Source organism: Malania oleifera, chromosome 9 (genome assembly GCF_029873635.1).
Source record: "Malania oleifera isolate guangnan ecotype guangnan chromosome 9, ASM2987363v1, whole genome shotgun sequence".
Lineage (NCBI taxonomy): Eukaryota > Viridiplantae > Streptophyta > Magnoliopsida > Santalales > Ximeniaceae > Malania > Malania oleifera.
Genome location: NC_080425.1, coordinates 69821273 through 69840244, shown reverse-complemented (window position 1 = coordinate 69840244; position 18972 = coordinate 69821273). Strand labels below are relative to the sequence as shown.

The 18972-nt window shown below is 34.7% G+C and overlaps 1 protein-coding gene across 3 annotated transcripts in view; it reads right to left on the bottom strand.

Moving 5' to 3' along the window:
• The window catches only part of LOC131164168 (nudix hydrolase 14, chloroplastic), a 26050-nt gene extending 7078 nt beyond the window's left edge, over positions 1-18972 (bottom strand). For 2 of the 3 annotated variants that reach the window (XM_058121163.1, XM_058121161.1), the window contains exons 1-5: positions 18708-18966; positions 17638-17743; positions 1534-1611; positions 1122-1214; positions 804-896 (exon numbers count right to left, since the gene is read on the bottom strand). In XM_058121163.1, the coding sequence (XP_057977146.1) occupies positions 804-896; positions 1122-1214; positions 1534-1611; positions 17638-17743; positions 18708-18895 (558 nt within the window). In that variant the 5' untranslated portion in view covers positions 18896-18966. Of the gene's footprint in view, positions 1-803; positions 897-1121; positions 1215-1533; positions 1612-17637; positions 17744-18707 lie in introns of all 3 variants that reach the window. The other variant, XM_058121162.1, reaches the window with a different exon arrangement.

Sequence of the window (18972 nt, the reverse complement as noted above, 5' to 3'; positions counted from 1 at the left end):
TCCCACCAAGTGCGAACACACTGACACACAAACATCAATACATACATAAATAATGTATTTATGCCCCTGACATTCATTGCACCACACAAACAACCCAGTACAGAACCTACGAAGCGAGACACACATATGCACATATAACCATGGTCTTAAATTTCAATGAAATTGTGGAAATTCCCGATTTCCATTACCCTCAAAATTGAAATGGCAATCAATTTCCACTTTCATAATTATAGTCAAAATTTCAACGAATCACCCTAAATTTATTGAAATCTCAAAATTTTAGCGGAACTTGTTGAAACTTTAACTATAGAATGCAATTTTGTCGGAATTCAAATGAGAGATTTTGGAAGTCAAGTGAAATTTCTCTCTTTATTTATTGAAACAAAGATTATTACGAGAGCTTTTGAAATTATGAGAAAAAATAAACTAACAACATTTTATCAAACCACTTACGTCTATATTATCATTACTTGTATAATAAATAATATTTAAATAATATCGGAATTCATTTGCATTAACTAAATATGTTTAATGCACATAATCTTACAAATATGATTGATACACATTATATTACAATTTTTCCACCTCATACACAACATAGATGTATTTAACTAGTAATATAGTAGTCCTAAAACTTATATTATTACGTATATTAACGATTTCTAAAGTTACTACTGACTTCCATTATTTTTTTAAATCAAAATCAAAATTTCCATCAAAATTTCTGTACTTTTGGAGCTTCGAATAAGACTGCATATAACTGATGTGTTTATGGTCCTCAAGAGAGAGAGAGAGAGAGAGACCTCACGAACTGCAGTGCCAAGAAAATCACCCTTGTTATCATCCAACATTCCAGCTGGCAATTCCAAAATAAGCCTCCCAACAGGCACCCTGACCTAACACATGAATCATGTTTATCCAAATATAGATATAGAAGCAACCATTTTCTAATCTTCATTCTCTAATAATTAATATTATAACTGATTGTTTTTCAAATGAATAAAAAAGAAAAAAAAAATTACAGAATCAGCAAGAACATTGATAAATGACATAATATATATCTTTAGATAATAAATAAATATCTATATATATATATATATATATATATATATATATATAACCTGTTCAGTAAGAACAGCATAAGTCTCGCCCTCTGAATCCAAAAGGATCAACACAGCTACAGCTGGTCCTCGTGCGAACACAATACCTGGAACCTAAGCATGCTTTAATTCATAGAGAACAAGAAAAGAACTAATGCATGATAATACTGCATGCATCATGCTGGAATCCTGAAACAGGTCCATAAACTACAAAAAACTATTTTTGTTTTCGAAAAAAAATAAATGATATAGCTCATTGAAACCTAACTCAAGAATGAACGATGATCAGAAGCAAGATTTCTTTTCTATAAAAAAGGGATTAAAAAGAACACGAAAAACCTAAAGATATCCAAAACTTGAACTCCCTTGCATTATAAAATAGAATGAATTGAAAAGAATGAGATTTAGGACTGAATGGAGATGTTAAAAATACCTTTTTCCCTGTTTCCTTATCAAATACATCTGCTTTGAACTTGAGAAAGCCAATGCGATCTCCAAACATATCCACTCCCTGTCACAAACAAGATTTCAACAAAAACTTGTAATTCTTATAAAAGAAGAGTGGGTGTGGGAGAGGAATTGCTTTTTGATAACGGGTAGAGCAATAAATGTCTTACCAGACCGACCATCATCTATCTCACATGCAGACAGCTGCTAGTTGCATCTATTATCTAAAAGTTCTTTGACCTTATTTATTGAATTTATAAATGTTTTGAAAGGCTCAATCAAGGCGCCTCAAGACAAGGCAAGCCCAGAATTCCTTGAAGCACAGTAAAATGCCAAGTCACAAAAAGGCAAATGCATTATACAATGAGGTTTACCCATACGTGCAAAAGGTAAGCCTTTTAAGTTGAGGCAAATGCATTTTGGGTGTGTGAACTATGAGTTAGAGTTGGCCACAAAAATTTACCATTTGTTCATATATCTAGAATGCCCTAATCCATGTCAATTTCTAAAACTCTTGAATCGCCACCATTCCAAAACAATTAAAAGTTGTCTTAGATCATGAAAATATTTCAAAGGATGTAATTTTATTTTTCTCTCGTGACATGACTGGTTAATGAATTCAACTCAGCATTCTTAGAATAGCCAACAAGCAGTCTTCAATTTTTTTTTAATAACAAAAAAGGATCTATTAATGAAAAGAATAATTACAACGAATAAAGGATAAGAAATCTTCTTGGTAAAAAACAGAAAACAGCAAAGAAACTCAGTTACATTAAAGCTATCTTTCAATCTCCTTGGACATCAGAAAGGGATAAACCCTCAAAAATCCCAAAAGAATGTGCCCCAAAAGAGGTGTAAAAAATGACTTTCTTCCAACATAAAGGAGGGTTCTTCTTATCTCTGAAAATTCTGGCATTCCTATCAATCAACATCACCCACCCTACTGAAAAAACTGTGCAGACACAAAAATTCCTCCCGGTTTTTATTCTTCCCAAAGCCCCAAAACTTTATCTCAGAAAAATCAAAAATAGATTCCAGAGCCACCCACTCTTCTCCAAAAAAATGAAAATAGATTTTTCCACATGTATCTCGCCACCTTACAATGAAGAAATAGATGGCTAGAACTCTTATTTGGACCGTTGCACAGCATACAAATATCTGGACAAAGAGCTTTGTAGGGTCTCCTGATCTTAACACATCATTCGTATTAATCTTATTGAATATGAGAGTCCAAACAAAAGCCCAGACTTTAAATGTGTTGACTCTATGAGTCCAATCCTATTTTGATAATGACAAATCACTTGGTATTTTACCTGTACATTTGAGATTTTGAACAGGATCATGACTTAGCATGCACAGATGGTAAGTACGCTATGGAAGCCACGAGGAATTTGAAACACATATGACTTGGCTTAATCCATGGAAGTAGAAGAGTAAAAGGATAAAGGCAGTTCAGATTTTCACTTGTAATTCGCATTAGCTTTGATTGTATTTGCATGTTTCATAAGATATGATGCGAAGCTCAAAATGACATATAGATTGACCTTAGGATGCATATCTTTCATGAAATATTCATACGCATTTGTCCCAAGTTGAATATGTATTTTAGAAAGTTAATAGGGCTGAAAAACAGGGCACTCGTCGACTAGTCCCCTGGCCTCATCAACAAGCAAATACCAAGACCATATAAATATCAAACAGGCAATTCGTTGACGAATCCCCTGGTCTCATCGATGAACGAATGAAGGACACTCGACGACGACGAGTCTGTCGGGCAGAATGACGCTCCAGCGCTGAAACGAACATATTTTTATTATTAAAAATATTTTCAATGATCCAACGGTTAAAAATCTTTTAGATGCCAAGAATACTTATAAATATCAACCCAAAACCCTAGCTTGACACCTTTTTCAAATCTTTGCCTACATTCTAACGCATTCACATCAAGTTTGGGCATTCCCCTCTCTCATCTTCAAGATCCAAGAGCATACACTCACATCATCTTGCAAAACTGGTTTTATCTTCAAGTTTGGTAGATAAAACTTATTCTGTGCATTCAATCTCGATGTTAAAGTTTATCTACTCCCGTATTCTTTTATATTTTTGGGAGCAAGAACCCTAGTGTTCCATGTATTTGTTTTTAAAAATCATTTGGGGAAAAAAATTTCTAGGGCTTATATCTTTGTGATACTCAAGCGTATTATTTTATTCAAAGATTTAATATTATCTCTGCAAAAGATATTTGAAAACAAGGGCTACGATCTATGTGATATTCAAGCATATTTTTATTAAAAAGATCTTATATTTTATTCTTGCAAAAGTTGTTTAAAAACTAACCCTAGGATCTCCAAAGCATATATTTTTAAGAAATCATTTTTTTGGGAATATTGAATAAGGGTTAGATCTTGAAGGTATCATTCATATACATATTTCTCACGTAAAGATCATATTTTTCACATACATCATTGAGAAAAATACATTCTCTCTTGAGCTTCATATTATAACTTGTGAGAGTGCTTAGGACTGATTGTACTCATTAGCTTATTGAGAAGTGTCTGAGTGTTCAGAAATTTTTATTCATTATATTTTGTATTAACGGTTCGGTTTGTTAATCATGAGGAGGTAGCTACGCCTCTTATAAGCAGCATATAGTTAGGAGAAAGTTATGCCTTTTGTAAGCAGCGGATTGTAACAGGAAGCTTCACTCGGATTTAAAGAAGCAGATTAGTGGAATCCTTGGATGGTTTACCTAAGGTGAGGACGTAGGCCGGGTTTGACCGAACCTCGTAAAAACTGTGTTTGCATCTCTTTTCCCTTAACTCATTTAAATTTTCGTTTGCATTTAATTATTTGCTTATTGTGTATGAATTGAAAATTCATTACGTTTGTGAGTGATTGGGTAATATTGACTATTTGATAGTTGTGGTTTACAAAATTAGGATCTAAAGACCAAGAACTTTTAAAATACCCAATTCACCCTCTCCCCCCTCTTGGGATTGCACCTAAATTCACATTTGGTATCAGAGCAAGGTTGCACTAGACTTAAACACTTTTGTAAAAGATAACGATGGCACACATCGGTGTAACCCCATTTGGTGAGGGACACTCATCCACACATCCACCTATTTTTTGTGGTGTTAATTATACCTACTAGAAACAAAGAATGAGTATTTATCTTCTAATGCTGATTGGAAAGTGTGGAAAGTTGTCTCCAAAGGAAATCATGTTCTTATGAAAATTGTTGAAAAAGAAAATGTACCTAAGACTAAAGATGAATATACAAATGAAGACTAGAAATCAATTCAAATAAATGCTAGTGCCATAAATCTTTTATACTGTGCATTAGATGTAAATGAGTTTAATAGAGTCAAGGCTTGTAAAACTACTAAGGAAATATGAGAAAAATTGGAAGTCACATATGAGGGTACTAAGGTTGTAAAAGACAATAGGATAAATATGCTTACCAGTGAATACGAAGCATTTAAGATGACTCCGAATGAATCTATTCAATTTATGTGCACTAGGTTCACCACATCACAAACTCTTTGCATGCCCTTGATAAGACTTACCCTGCATATGAAATGATCATGAAAATTCTTAGGGGTCTACTGCTAGTCTAGGAAGCAAAGGCCACTGCCATAGCTGAAGGAAGAAACCTAAAGGCAATGACACTGGATGAGCTGATCGGATCGCTTATTACATATGAATTGGCGATAAAGGAAAGATTGAGTGAGCAGAATAAAGCAAAGAAAATAGCAGCTCTCAAAGCATCTTCCAGAAATTCCAGTGAAGAGAGTTGTTCGGAATTGGAAGACAATATGACTTTTCTAACTAAGAAGTTCGGAAAGTTCTTGAAAAAGACCAAGAAGTATACTAGAAAATTCCGAGACTCAAAAACGAAAAAAGGAGAGTCAAGTAGAAGGAAGCAAAAGGATGATCCTCCGACGTGCTACAATTGCAGAGAAGTTGGACACATCAAGCCAGACTGTCCTAAACTAAAGAAAGTTCTAAAAAAAGAAGAAGAAAACACTTGAGGTCGGTTGGGAAACACACAGTACCAGCAACTCAGACACCGAATCAAGCAACGATTAGGTTGCTAATCTATGTCAAATGGCATATGAAGATCACTAGGTACAATAGTTTTGCTCCGCATCATCATATTATTCTAGTGATTCTGATAATGATGATAGCATGCTTTCCCATGACGAATTGCAACAAGAATACCTGTATACTCTTAAAATGCTTGATAAAATGACTAAAAGAAATTCTAATTTGAAAAATAAATTAAAAGAATTCTCAAAGCTCTTGGAAAATCAAAATGAGTCATATGCTTCTTTAATAAAATAAAAGGATTTGAAAATTGTACATTTAGAAAGAAATTTGGAAGACAAATTTAAAATTATTTATAAATTCACTAAGCGTCAAAATAACTTTGAAGACTCCTTGGAGCTCAAAGAAATTCTCTAGACAAGGAAGGTCTTGGTTTTAATGGGAAGGAGAACTTTTAATAGAAACATCTTTACATGGACCACTTTGTGAGAGAGACAAAATTTTATGTTCCAACTAAAGACTCCTATAAATATACTACATGCTTTAAATGTAAGAAGTTAGGTCACATAAAATTTGATTGTCCTTTTAAAAACAAAGATGTTAAACTTAAGAAGGTCTGGAAAGTCAAAGGAGAGTTGAGCACTAACCCCCATGGACCCAAGAAAATATGGGTACCAAAATTAGTCAATTAAATGTCCATTACAAGTGTGCTTGAGATCGTCCTCTTCAAAGGATAAATGGTACATGGATAGTGGATGCTATTGACACATGACCGGAGATAAAGCAAAGTTCGCGTCCATCACACCTAAGGATGGAGGATTTGTCACCTTCAACGACAACGCAAAAGGTAAAATCTTGAAGTAGGTAAGGTTGGTAAGGATCTTTCTCTCAAAATAGATAATGTTTAATTGGTTGATGGATTGAATCATAATCTGTTAAGCATAAGCCAGCTTTGTGATAAAGGATATAGAGTATCATTTGAGCAAGATAGATGCATAGTAGAAAACATGACTAAGAATAAAATTTTGTTTACTGCTGAACGTAATGAAAACGTTTATACCACTAGTTTTGATAACTTGGCATCTCAACATGTGAAATGCTTTTCAGTTATAAATAAGGCTAGTTGGATTTGGCATAGGAGATTAGGACATGCAAACATGGACTTATTATCTAAACTAGTTAAGGGAGAATTAGTTAAAAGTTTACCTAAAACTCAATTTGTGAAAGATAGAATATGTGATGCATACCAACTAGGAAAACAAACTAGGTCTAGCTTTAAGAAAATGAATGTCATCTCCACCACTAGACCACTTCAACTGTTGCACTTAGATCTATTTGGTCCTAACCAAACTCAAAGTCTAGGAGGTATGTCATATGCTTTTGTAATTGTTGACAATTATTCTAGATTCACATGGGTATTGTTTCTAGGACATAAAGATGAAGCATGTGAAAACTTTCTTAAGTTATGTAGAAGAATTCAGAATGAAAAGGGCTATACAATCACACACATACGAAGTGATAGGGGTAGAGAGTTTCAAAACAAGGGTATGGAAGAATACTGTAATTCACTAGGAATCTCTCATAATTTTTCTGCACCTAGGACACCACAACAGAATGGAGTAGTTGAAAGAAAGAACATATCCTTACAGAAAATGAGTAAAACAATGCTAAATAAACATAAGTTACCCAAATGCTTCTGGGTCGAAGCAGTGAGCACTGCTTGCTATGTATTGAATAGAGTTCTGATTAGGCCTACTTTTAATAAAACTCCTTATGAATTGTGGAATGACCATAGACCTAATATTTCCTATTTTCATGTCTTTGGCTATACATGTTTTGTTCTTAGAGATAATGAACACCTAGGAAAATTTGACACAAAATCTGATGAGGGTATCTTTCTAGGTTATGCCTTAGACAGTAAAGCCTACAGGGTGTATAACAAAAGAACATTGACCATTGTAGAATCCATTCATGTAGTATTTGATGAGTCCAATCCATTTTCTAAAAGTTCTAATGAAGATGATCTAGAGATAAGTAAGGGATGAGAAAAACTATCTATTGAAAATAATTCAGATAAGAACACTGAAGTTAATGAAACATCTTCCGAGGATAATCAAGTAGAAAGAGAGGTCCATGAACTACCTAGGGAATGGAATTATGTAAGGAATCACCCCATAGATCAAATTATAGGCGAAGTGTCACATGGAGTAGCTACCAGATCATCACTTAAAAATATGATTAGCCACTGTGCATTCTTATCACAGGAGGAGCCTAAGAATGTGAGTGAGGCAATTGAGAATGAATCATGGATGAAGTCTATGCAGGAAGAATTAAACCAATTTGAGAGAAACAAAGTTTGGACCTTGGTTCCTAGACCCGATGATCATACTGTTATTGGAACAAAATGGGTCCATAAGAATAAGAAAAACAAAAATGGGATAGTAAATAGAAACAAAGCCAAACTAGTAGCTCAAGGATATAACTAGGAGGAAGGCATAGATTTTGAGGAAACATTTGAACCTGTAGCTCGAATGGAAGCTATTCGAATGTTATTGGCATATGTTGCATTTAAGAACTTCAAATTATATCAAATGAATGTCAAAAACGCATTTCTAAATGGCTATATAAATGAGGAAGTTTATGTCAAACAATCCCCAGGATTTGAAAATCACAAATTTCCAAATCATGTTTATAAGTTGAATAAAGCCTTGTATGGATTGAAGCAAGCTCCTAGAGCTTGGTATGAAAGGCTTAGTAGTTTTCTACTAGATAATGGGTTCACTAGAGGGAAGATCGACACAACTCTTCATAAAGGCTAAAAATGATAACTTGGCTCCTAGTACAAATTTACGTAGACAATCTCATTTTTGGAGCAACAAACGAAGAGTTGTGTAATGAGTTTGCCATCTGTATGTAAAATAAATCCGAAATGAGCATGATGGGTGAACTTAATTTCTTCCTAGGACTTCAGATCAAACAGGCAAAACATGGAATCTTTATAAACCAATCAAAATACATTAGACTTGCTCAAAAGGTTCAATATGGAAGATGGTAAAATTTTAGGAACACCTATGAATTCTTCCACAAAATTAGATAAAGATGAGCAAGGCATACCGGTAGATGTTAAATTCTACCGTGGAATGATAGGTAGCTTGTTATACCTAACTACTAGCAGGTCTGATATAATATTTAGTGTTAGCATATGTGTAAGATTTCAGGCTGCACCCAAAGAGTCACATCTATTAGCAGTTAAAAGAATACTTAGATACCTTATTGGGACTATTGAACTTGGATTATGGTATCCTAAGTACACTTCTCTTGAGATTGTCAGTTTTTCTGATGCTGACTTTGCCGATAGTAAAGTGGATAGAAAAAGCACAAGCGACACTTGTCACTTTTTAGGACAATCCTTAGTTTCTTGGTTCTCCAAGAAACAAAACTCAGTTGTATTGTCCACAGCTGAGGCAAAATACATAGCGGCTGGAAGATGTTGTGCTCAAACGCTATATATGAAGCAACAACTCATGGACTATGGATTGCACTATGAAACTGTTCCCATAAAATGTGATAATACTAGTCCAATAAATATCTCAAAGAACCCTATATCACACTCACGAACTAAGCACATAGAAATTAGACATCACTTTCTTCGTGACCATGTGCAAAAGGGGGATGTGGCACTTGAGTTTGTGTGCACAGATGAACAATGTGTAGATATATTCACGAAACCACTTCCGGAGGATAGGTTTATCCAGATTAGATGTGAATTAGGAATGATGCACAGTAGAAAAGTTGCCTAGAGATATATTAGAATACATAACTGAGGGGGAGAAACTTAAGAAATTGCTATTTATAGAGAACTGCATATTAAATTCTTTATGGATATCTGATACATGTTGATAGACACATGACATTTGGTCTAAAATGAACTGAATTGTTTGCCTGCCTATATAAATGTTGATTGAAATATTGTTGTATGTTCACCATGAAAATTGTTTTTATGAAACAGCTATACTTCTAGAAAGGGAAGAAATACAATTTTTTTTAACAAAGGGAGAGCTATGTAAGTAGTTACATTCTTTTTGCCTTATACCTTTTTGTTGATGTCAAAAGGGGGAGAGATATTTTCTACAGTAAAAATAATTTTTAGAGCAATAGGGAGAGAGATATATTTTCTAGAGCAAATATAATATTTTTGGCATACATATTGCATATTCTACAATATGTCTGGATTACATTGCTATATTATAACTCTTGCATTATCTTAGGGGGAGCCTTGTTAGGCTTAACCCATTTTTGCTCGTGTATTTGTCATCATCAAAAAGGGGGAGATTGTTGATTCTATAAGTCCAATCCTATTTTGATATTGACAAATCACTTTGGTATTTTACCTATGCATTTGAGATTTTGAACAGGATCATAACTTAGCATGCACGGATGGTAAATACACTATGGAAGCCACGAGGAATTTGAAGCACATATGACTTGGCTTAAACCATGGAAGTAGAAGAGTAAAAGGATAACGGCAGTTCAGATTTTCAGTTGTAATTCGCATTAGCTTTGATTGTATTTGCATGTTTCATAAGATATGATGTGAAGCTCAAAATGACATATAGACTGACCCTAGGATGCATATCTTTCATGAAATATTCATATGCAATTGTCCCAAGTTGAATATGCATTTTAGAAGGTTAATAGAGCTGAAAAACAGGGCACTCGTCAACTAGTCCCCTGGCCTCGTCGACGAGCAAATAATGAGACCATATAAATCTTAAACAGACAATTTGTCGGCGAATCCCCTAGTCTCGTTGACGAATGAATGAAGGACACTCGGCGACGAATGTATACACTCATCGATGAGTCTGTCGGGAAGGACGCTCCAGCACTGAAACGGACATATTTTTATTATTAAAAATATTTTTGGAAATCTTTTAGATGCCGAGAATGCTTATAAATATCAACCCAAAACCCTAGCTTGACACCTTTTGCTAACCTTTGCCTACATTCTAACGCATTCACATAAAGTCTGGGCATTCCCCTCTCTCATCTTCAAGATCCAAGGGCATACACTCACATCATCTTGCAAAACTGGTTTGATCTTGAGGTTTGGAAGATAAAACTTATTCAACGCATTCAATCTCATTGTTAAAGTTTATCCACTCCCGTATTCTTTTATATTTTTAGGAGCAAGAACCATAGTGTTCCGTATATTTGTTTTTAAAAATCATTTGGGAAAAACTTTTTCTAGGGCTTATATCTTTGTGATACTCAAGCGTATTATTTTATTCAAAGATTTAATATTATCTCTGCAAAAGATATTTGAAAGCACCGGCTACGATCTGTGTGATATTCAAGCATATTTTTATTAAAAAGATCTCATATTTTATTCTTGCAAAAGTTGTTTGAAAACTAACCCTAGGATCTCCAAAGCATATATTTTTAAGAAATCATTTTTTGGGGAAATATTGAATAAGGGTTAGATCTTGAAGGTATCATTCATATACATATTTCTCACGTAAAGATCATATTTTTCACATACATCATTGAGAAAAATAGAATCTCTCTTTGAGCTTCATATTATATCTTGTGAGAGTGTTTAGGGCTGATTGTACTCATTAGCTTATTGAGAAGTGTCTCAGTGTTCAGAAATTTGTATTCATTATTTGTATTAACGGTTCGGTTTGTGAATCGTGAGGAGGAAGCTACACCTCTTGTAAGCAGCGGATTGTAACGGGAAGTTTCGCCCGGGTTTAAAGAAACATATTAGTGGAATCCTTGGGTGATTTTCCCGAGGCGAGGACGTAGGCAGGGTTTGGCCAAACCACGTAAAAACTGTGTTTGCATCTCTCTTCCCTTAACTCATTTAAATTTCCGCTTGCATTTAATTATTTGCTTATTGAGTATGAATTGAATATTCATTACGTTTGTGAGTGATTGGGTAATATTGATTATTTGATAAAGTCACCTAGCTTGTGCTTGTGAAGTTGTGGTTTTCAAAATTAGGATCTAAAGACCAAGAATTTTTTAAATACCCAATTTACCTCCCCCCTCCTCTTGGGATTGCACCTAAATTCACAAAATGGAACCTTTGCTTTCCAAACAACTTAATTTATCAATAAAGGGCTATGGACCCAACAAACAAGTTACTCATCAACCTCTCTCTCTCATTGAGACTCCCAAAAAAATGGAAATCTCAAGAGAAAGAGTCCCCCATCATTGAAATAAGAAGATGAAACTGGTGCCTCGTGGACAGAAGAAAGTCTAAACAAGCACGGCACCAACAGCTCCAATAAAGACTCACCAACCTAAATATCCTCCCAGAAACAAATTTTTTCCCCAATCCCCACTTTGAAATGAGTAAATGGAAAGAAAAGACAAGCTACCCGTGAAACAAACTTCCAAAGACTTGCATGAGTAGCATTGCCACTTCCTTTTGAATCCCATCCATTCCTCTGCAACCCATATTTACTCTGTATTATTTTATGCCATAAGGAATTAAGTTCTAAAGGAAACCTCCATAACCATTTCACGATTAAAGAAATGTTTTTAGAAACCACATTACCAAGACCCAGGGCCCTTTCAGACTTAGGCTTCCTAACAACAGCCAAACTAACCAGGTGATCCCTTATATTCTCCCCACTACCAGATCATAAAAAATCTCTCATGATCTTTTCCAACTTCCTAGCCACCCCAAGATTTTGCAGCCATGGGAAAATTTAGAAGAAATAGAAGAAAGGGGAAGGGAGAAGAGAGGGAATACCAGGGGGAATTCATGCTCACAGCTCAATTCAAATTCAAGAATAGCTGTCTACAGCATGGCTTTCACACACTATTTATAAGAAAGCCCTACACATGGAATTACACATATACCCCTAAAACAACATGAATTACAAACAAACCCCTACATTACACAAATATTACAAATAACCCCCAAATTCACATAACCCTATACTTATTAATACTAAACACAATAAACTACTGACTAAACTCAATGATTCCTTGACTCAACTCTTCTTAATTATTCCCCAACAAGGACCAAGGTCTTACTTTTATCCTACATCATCTTGGGAGGTAATTAAAAAGGGATAGGTAATAAATGGGAATGTTGGCTAGGGAAGCACCAATAAGCGTAATTCTACCTCCTAATGAGAGACCAGCCTTCTTCCAACCTTCCAACCTATTGCCCACTCTCTCAATCACAAGACCCCAAAAGCATCAGACCAAGATATGAAAGCGGCCAAGAAAGGGAGTTCACAACCAACTAAAGATTTAAAAGTCTCAAAATCTCTACACAGATTGATATCCACTAGTTCAATCTTAGATAAGTTGATTTTTAAGCCCAAAATTCTCTTAAAAATTCTAAGCAGCACATGAATCTTAATTTGCAGCATCATTCTCAAGAAAAAAGATAGTATTGTTCGCGAACTGAAGATAAGCACCTCCACTTTCTCTCTTCCTATAGAAAGACTGCTAATGATTCCCAGATCCTGAGCATAACAATACAAACCTGCTGAAGACATCCATGACTAGAGTGAACAAGAAATAGGATGATGGGTACCCTTGTGTCAACCACCTCAAGATGTTGAACCAATCCCTAGGCAAACCATTAACAATCACTGACATATTGGCAAAATTGAGGCACCCTCCTATCCACTTAAACCAAAGACTCCCAAATCCTTCTCTCTTAAGCACATTCATCAAGAAACCCCAGTTAATCATATCATAAGATTTTTCAAAATCTAGTTTAAAAACCACTCCTTTTATCTCCCTCTTCACATCCTCGACCACCTTATTGGCTACTAAAACAACATCTAAATCTGCCTATTTTAGCGAAAGCAAATTGTGCCAAAGACACTGTGTCCCCCAACAACTCTCTAGCCCTTTATGGAAGAACCTTTGTTAGCAACTAATAACCTCTAGTCACCAAGCTGATAGGCCTCAAGTCCTTTACTTTTATAGATCTATTCTTTTGAATAATCAGGGCAATGAAAGTAGAATTCATGCTTTTGCTCGCCTCTCCATTCCTATGAAATTCCTTAAAAAAATTCAAGGCATCCTCTTTGACCACTTCCCAATTATCTTGAAAAAAATCCATAGTGAAGCCGTTTCAGCCTAGTGTTTTATCCCTATCCATATCAAACACCCCTCCTCATTTCCGCCAAATCAAATTGTCTCTTCAACCACTTAGCCACCTCTTTAGTTCCCATTCCATCCCCTCCACCATCAATCTATTCTTAAAGTCATCTTGATACAACCCTTTATTGAAATTTGTAACCTCCTCCCCTGTATGATGATCTCTCACCACCTCCCCCGAATCAATCTCCAATTCCTTAATGAAGCTCTTATCCTCCCATTAGCCACCTTGTGGAAGAGTCTAGAATTACAATCCCCTTCTTGAACGCAATTAATTCTAGACTTTTGCCCCCAATTCCTCTCCTCCCTCATAAGTAGCATCTCTAGATCGTTACTAATATGAACACATCTAACTCTATCTTCCTCCCCTAATAAACCACACTCCAATCTATCCATACCACTAACCTCCATCAAAATATCTTTTTAATTTCTCCTAATCTATCCATAGTCTACAAATTATATTTGAATTATTTAAAACTTATTCATAAGTTCCTTAATTTTTATTTATTTTTTAAAATATATGCAATTTATTTACACATTTTTATCCAAAAAAAAATTTGCAAAAGACTTAGGCCTCAAGATCTAAAGGTTTACAGCTCATCTTATAAGAATTAAAACTTCCTACCATGTGTCTTCACCTTTGAAAATGTTAGAATTTGTCATATGATGCTAAATTTAGAAGACAAGAATCCAGTTCCTACTTCCAAGTAATGGCATATGTAAAAAGTCTGCTAGGCATGATCTTGCATAAACCATGGGCCTATGCCTTCATTTGTCCAATCTTCCTTTTCTTCTATTAAGGCTGCACCCTAGTAATAGTCACTGGCATCAGTCTGCATGATTTCTTTGCTCTTAGTTGCTCTGCCTAGAAGGCTTTTGGCAATTAGGCATCCACCCAGATGATAGGCCCAAGATGAGAAGTGCGGGAATATGCCATGGCATCGACATTATAGCTTAGAACCATAGCTCCAGATATGAGGTAATAAGAAAATGGAACCAGAAACTACCAAATCATATAACCAGCAATATATGAGATATTTGAAATTCGAAATCTTAGACTTTTCCATTTTAACCAACTAAGAAGACTTGTATATGAACAGCATAATAATAATAGTTGATTACAAGAGGACTAAAGATGGTCATTGAGTCATAATAAAAGCAAAAGATTAGGGGAATTAAGGAAAAAAAAAATGATTTTTTTTCCAGAGAATATTTTATGCGTTGTGCAATGGAGGTTTAAGAAGGAACAAAACATTGTAGCTAAAAGATAACTAATGGAAGCTACCCCAGTAAAGATTCATAATTAAGCAACAGTGTGAAGTATAACAATAAGTGGGATTAACTTAGATAGGAGCAGGTGAAAATGGAAGTATACTTTTTAAAATATACGTAATTTATTTACATATTTTTATCCAAAAATAAAATTTGCAAAAGGCTTAGGCCTCAACATCTCAAGGTGTACAGCTCACCTCATAAGGATTAAAACTTCCTGCCATGCGCCCTCACCTTTGAAAATGTTAAAAATTGTCATATGATGCTAAATTTAGAAGACAAGAATTCGGTTCCTAGTAATGGCACATGTGCAAGTCTGCTGGACATTATAGCTAGAGAACCAATGCTCCAGATATCAGGTAATAAGAAAATGGCACCAGAAACTATCAAATCATATAACCAGCAATATATAATATATTTGACATTCAAAATCTTAGAATTTTCCATTTTAACCAACCAAGAAGACTTGTATATGAACAGCATAATAATAATAGTTGATAGTTGATTACAAGAGGACTATAGATGGTCATTGAGTCAAAATTAAAGCAAAATATTAGGGACATTAAGGAAAAAAATGATCATTTTCCCAAGAATATTTTATGCGCTTGTACAATGGAGGTTTAGAGGGAACAAAACATTGTAGCTAAAAGATAACTAGTGGAAGCTACCGCAGTAAAGATTCATAATTAAGCAACAGTGTGAAGTATAACAGTAAGAGGGATTACCTTTAATAGGAGCAGGTGAAAATGGAAGTGTACTTTTTTAGTTTTGTGAATTTTTAAGGCCTGCACCAATGTCAGCCCTCACCAAATTTATGCAGCCTAGGCAACATAGGTACCTGAAAAAACTTGATCTTACTTTCTAAAGTTCCCTGGATCATGTTGAAAACCCAACTTAAAAAACTCCATTTCAATGACAATCATTTTCTTAGAACTAAGCACTTCACCAATGAAGGTTTCCCAATTAATTTTAATTTGGCAAGCAAAGCAGCAGTCTCCAACAAGAATCCATTATAAGGAAGACAGCATAGGAATAACCCCTACCCTTTGTATCGTAGGTACCAAAAAATGCTAAAACCCCAGCAAACCACACATAGGTACAAACATCCAAAGTGTGGTACTTATTTGTTCTGGAATGGTATCCAAGTTTTTCTTCAATATTTTTCATATAAAATGCGTTTATTAGTTAAAATGGAGAACTATTGTGTAGTTCTATTTTTTCTCATGATTAGTCTATTTTGCACAGAAAATCTCTTCTAGTTTTAGAAACACCTCAAATCCTCTCCAAAACACACAGGTGCCATTACATATTTTTCACCAATATATCAACATAAATAAAACCCTAATATTCCACTTTTCTGAGAGTGCGCTGTCTTGTGATCCCATTCCGATTCCAAGAACTGGAATGCTTCTCTTTCTAGATAACATTGCTCTGGATTTCAACCAATTCCGAGGAAAGTAATAGAAAGTCCAACTATTACAGACCTTAAAGGGCTTCCAAAAACTTATCAGAACAACTGGAATGCTGAGATTTATTGCTAGCGACTTTGCAATGTATTGTGGCAGTGGCCAAGCTAACTTAAGGATGATGAGAGTACCACAAACAATGCAAGTACATACCCAAATTCTACTTAAAATACATAAGGTACGCCTACAAACCATCTGAGCCGAAGTCTAGTGGAACAGAGAACCCAAATTCTACTTAAAAACATTATTTATGCATAAAATCGCTTCAAGGCAAAGAAATAAGATAAAAATAAGAGAAACAAGAATACTTTGATTAGTTTTCACTTAACCATTAGCTAAAGCATGTTAATACAGATCTGAGCTCACCTATCATGGCTGTCGATCTGGTATGTGAGAATTGGTTTGCACCATGGTTATCAACAAGTAAAGATACATCATACTTTCCTACTTATTGCAGTTGTCTCGCAAAAAGGAATCTAGAGGGTACAACACAAGATCATTTTTTACAGTCCTCTCAAACCAAAACTCTGTAATAAATTAATTTTTCGAGCAATCACAGAAAATTATTACCACTTTATTAACAATGCCAAAGTAAAAGGCTTTTATCAACTTAATTTTTTTTTTTAATTGATAAGAAACTTACTCTTGCCACTATCCTTTGAGATAATAAGGAAATCTCCAAGATATTCATCCCTTGACACCCACAGCCTTCTTCCGAATGTCAAGTAAATTGTTCAAGTGAAACAGCCTCAACAAATTACTATTTAATAACAAAATAGCAACTTAGATTGACATATCAAAGATAACAAACTACTTCCAAAATATTTTAACAACAATGCTAAGAATTTTCCCTTGTAGAGATATAATTTTTCAGAATCATATATTTTATATGACAACTACATTAAGTCATTAACTAACTAAACTCTCAGTTATATGCAACATCCTATAGTATGATGCTTCAGTCTCTATAAATGGGTTACTTGTTTGAACTTTTTTTTTTTTTTTAAACTATCCAAGAAAAACAACAACACAATTAATAAAAATAAATGTAGTTATAACATATGTCCACTACAACAAATAAATAACTAAACACATCTCAACTATTTAAAGAAGGGAAATTTTCAACTATCAAATCAGCATGTCATGACTTATTTCAAATGAAAACTTACCTGAATGAAAACTTGTTTTAAAGACATCGCTCCATTTGCCAAAACCCCTGTTTTAGTTTGCATGCTATTCAACCACTGCTTAAACAAAGAAGAATCAATAGCACTCCTGCAAGAAAGAGGAAAGCATCTGAATAACCTACAGTATAGGGAAATTTTAATTCTTCTTTAAAGCACCACTGATCCCTGACAAAATCTATCTCCTTGAGCCAGACAAAGTGCAAAGCAAATGACAATGTTCATGTTTCATATTACACATTTATTTCACACTAACTAACCTGGACATGTTTACTGATTCATTTTTGGATTTATTTCCTTTCAGGACATGATTACGAAATTGCAACCAGTCAACTGAGCACCAACACAAATGCCAAAAGAAAATGTGTGGATCATTGGGCATTCGCCTAATCAGAAACTTTTGAATGAATTTTGCTCATACAAAAAGAAAAATGTTGACTTGTTCTCCCTTTCTTTTCTCTAGCCATATAAATAAAAATAAATAAAACGATTGCAGTTGTGAATCTCATTTATATTACTTAAGGTGGGTGTAAATTTTTGGAACTTCTGAGTCTACTCAATGTCATGATAATTGTTTATTAATTTTTGTAATATATGCCCACTTAGTGGGACTAAGGCTTGGTTTTGTTGTTGTTTGTTGTATGCCAATGATCACAGGCTCGGTGCAAACCACAAAGGCTGTAATCAATACAAATTGTTCATCGACCTTCTGGACTAAAATACGTATATCTTTACCTTTTCTGCCTAGATTAGTGTCGTATACTTGTTAAACATAAACATTCTAGCCAAATTTCTAATCCCATATTTTCAGAATCAGTGCTTGCACACTTTTTTATTAAAAAATAACAAAACAAAAACCTGCACGAATATTTATTTCAACAGTTCAATTAAAAAAAATGCCTGAATCTCACTAGTTATAATTGATTTATCCAATTGTTTATTCTGCAAAATGAATTCCTGAAAAATACTAACTTCCACGATATTTATGCTTAAAAATTTCAATAGAAAATGTTCAGAATCTCCTACGCATACACACAGATGAGTGAAGAACTCGCCTGAAGTCAGAATCGGAGATACCAGGGGCAGCAATGATACGGACGGGTTCGCCGAGTTGGGTGGGCAAGCTGATAGTGTGAGTGCGAGGGGACGACTCGGCCGACATCTTAGAACAGATTGTTCTTCTGTGAAGCAGTAAAGGAGATGACGAGAAGGAGAACTTTTTAGCGACTATGAGGAAAGACATGGAAGATGAAGAAGCAAGCAGCGGCCTAATTGAGTTGCTCCCCTGGTTGACTCGTTTCGCTGCAAACTTGTGGAGCT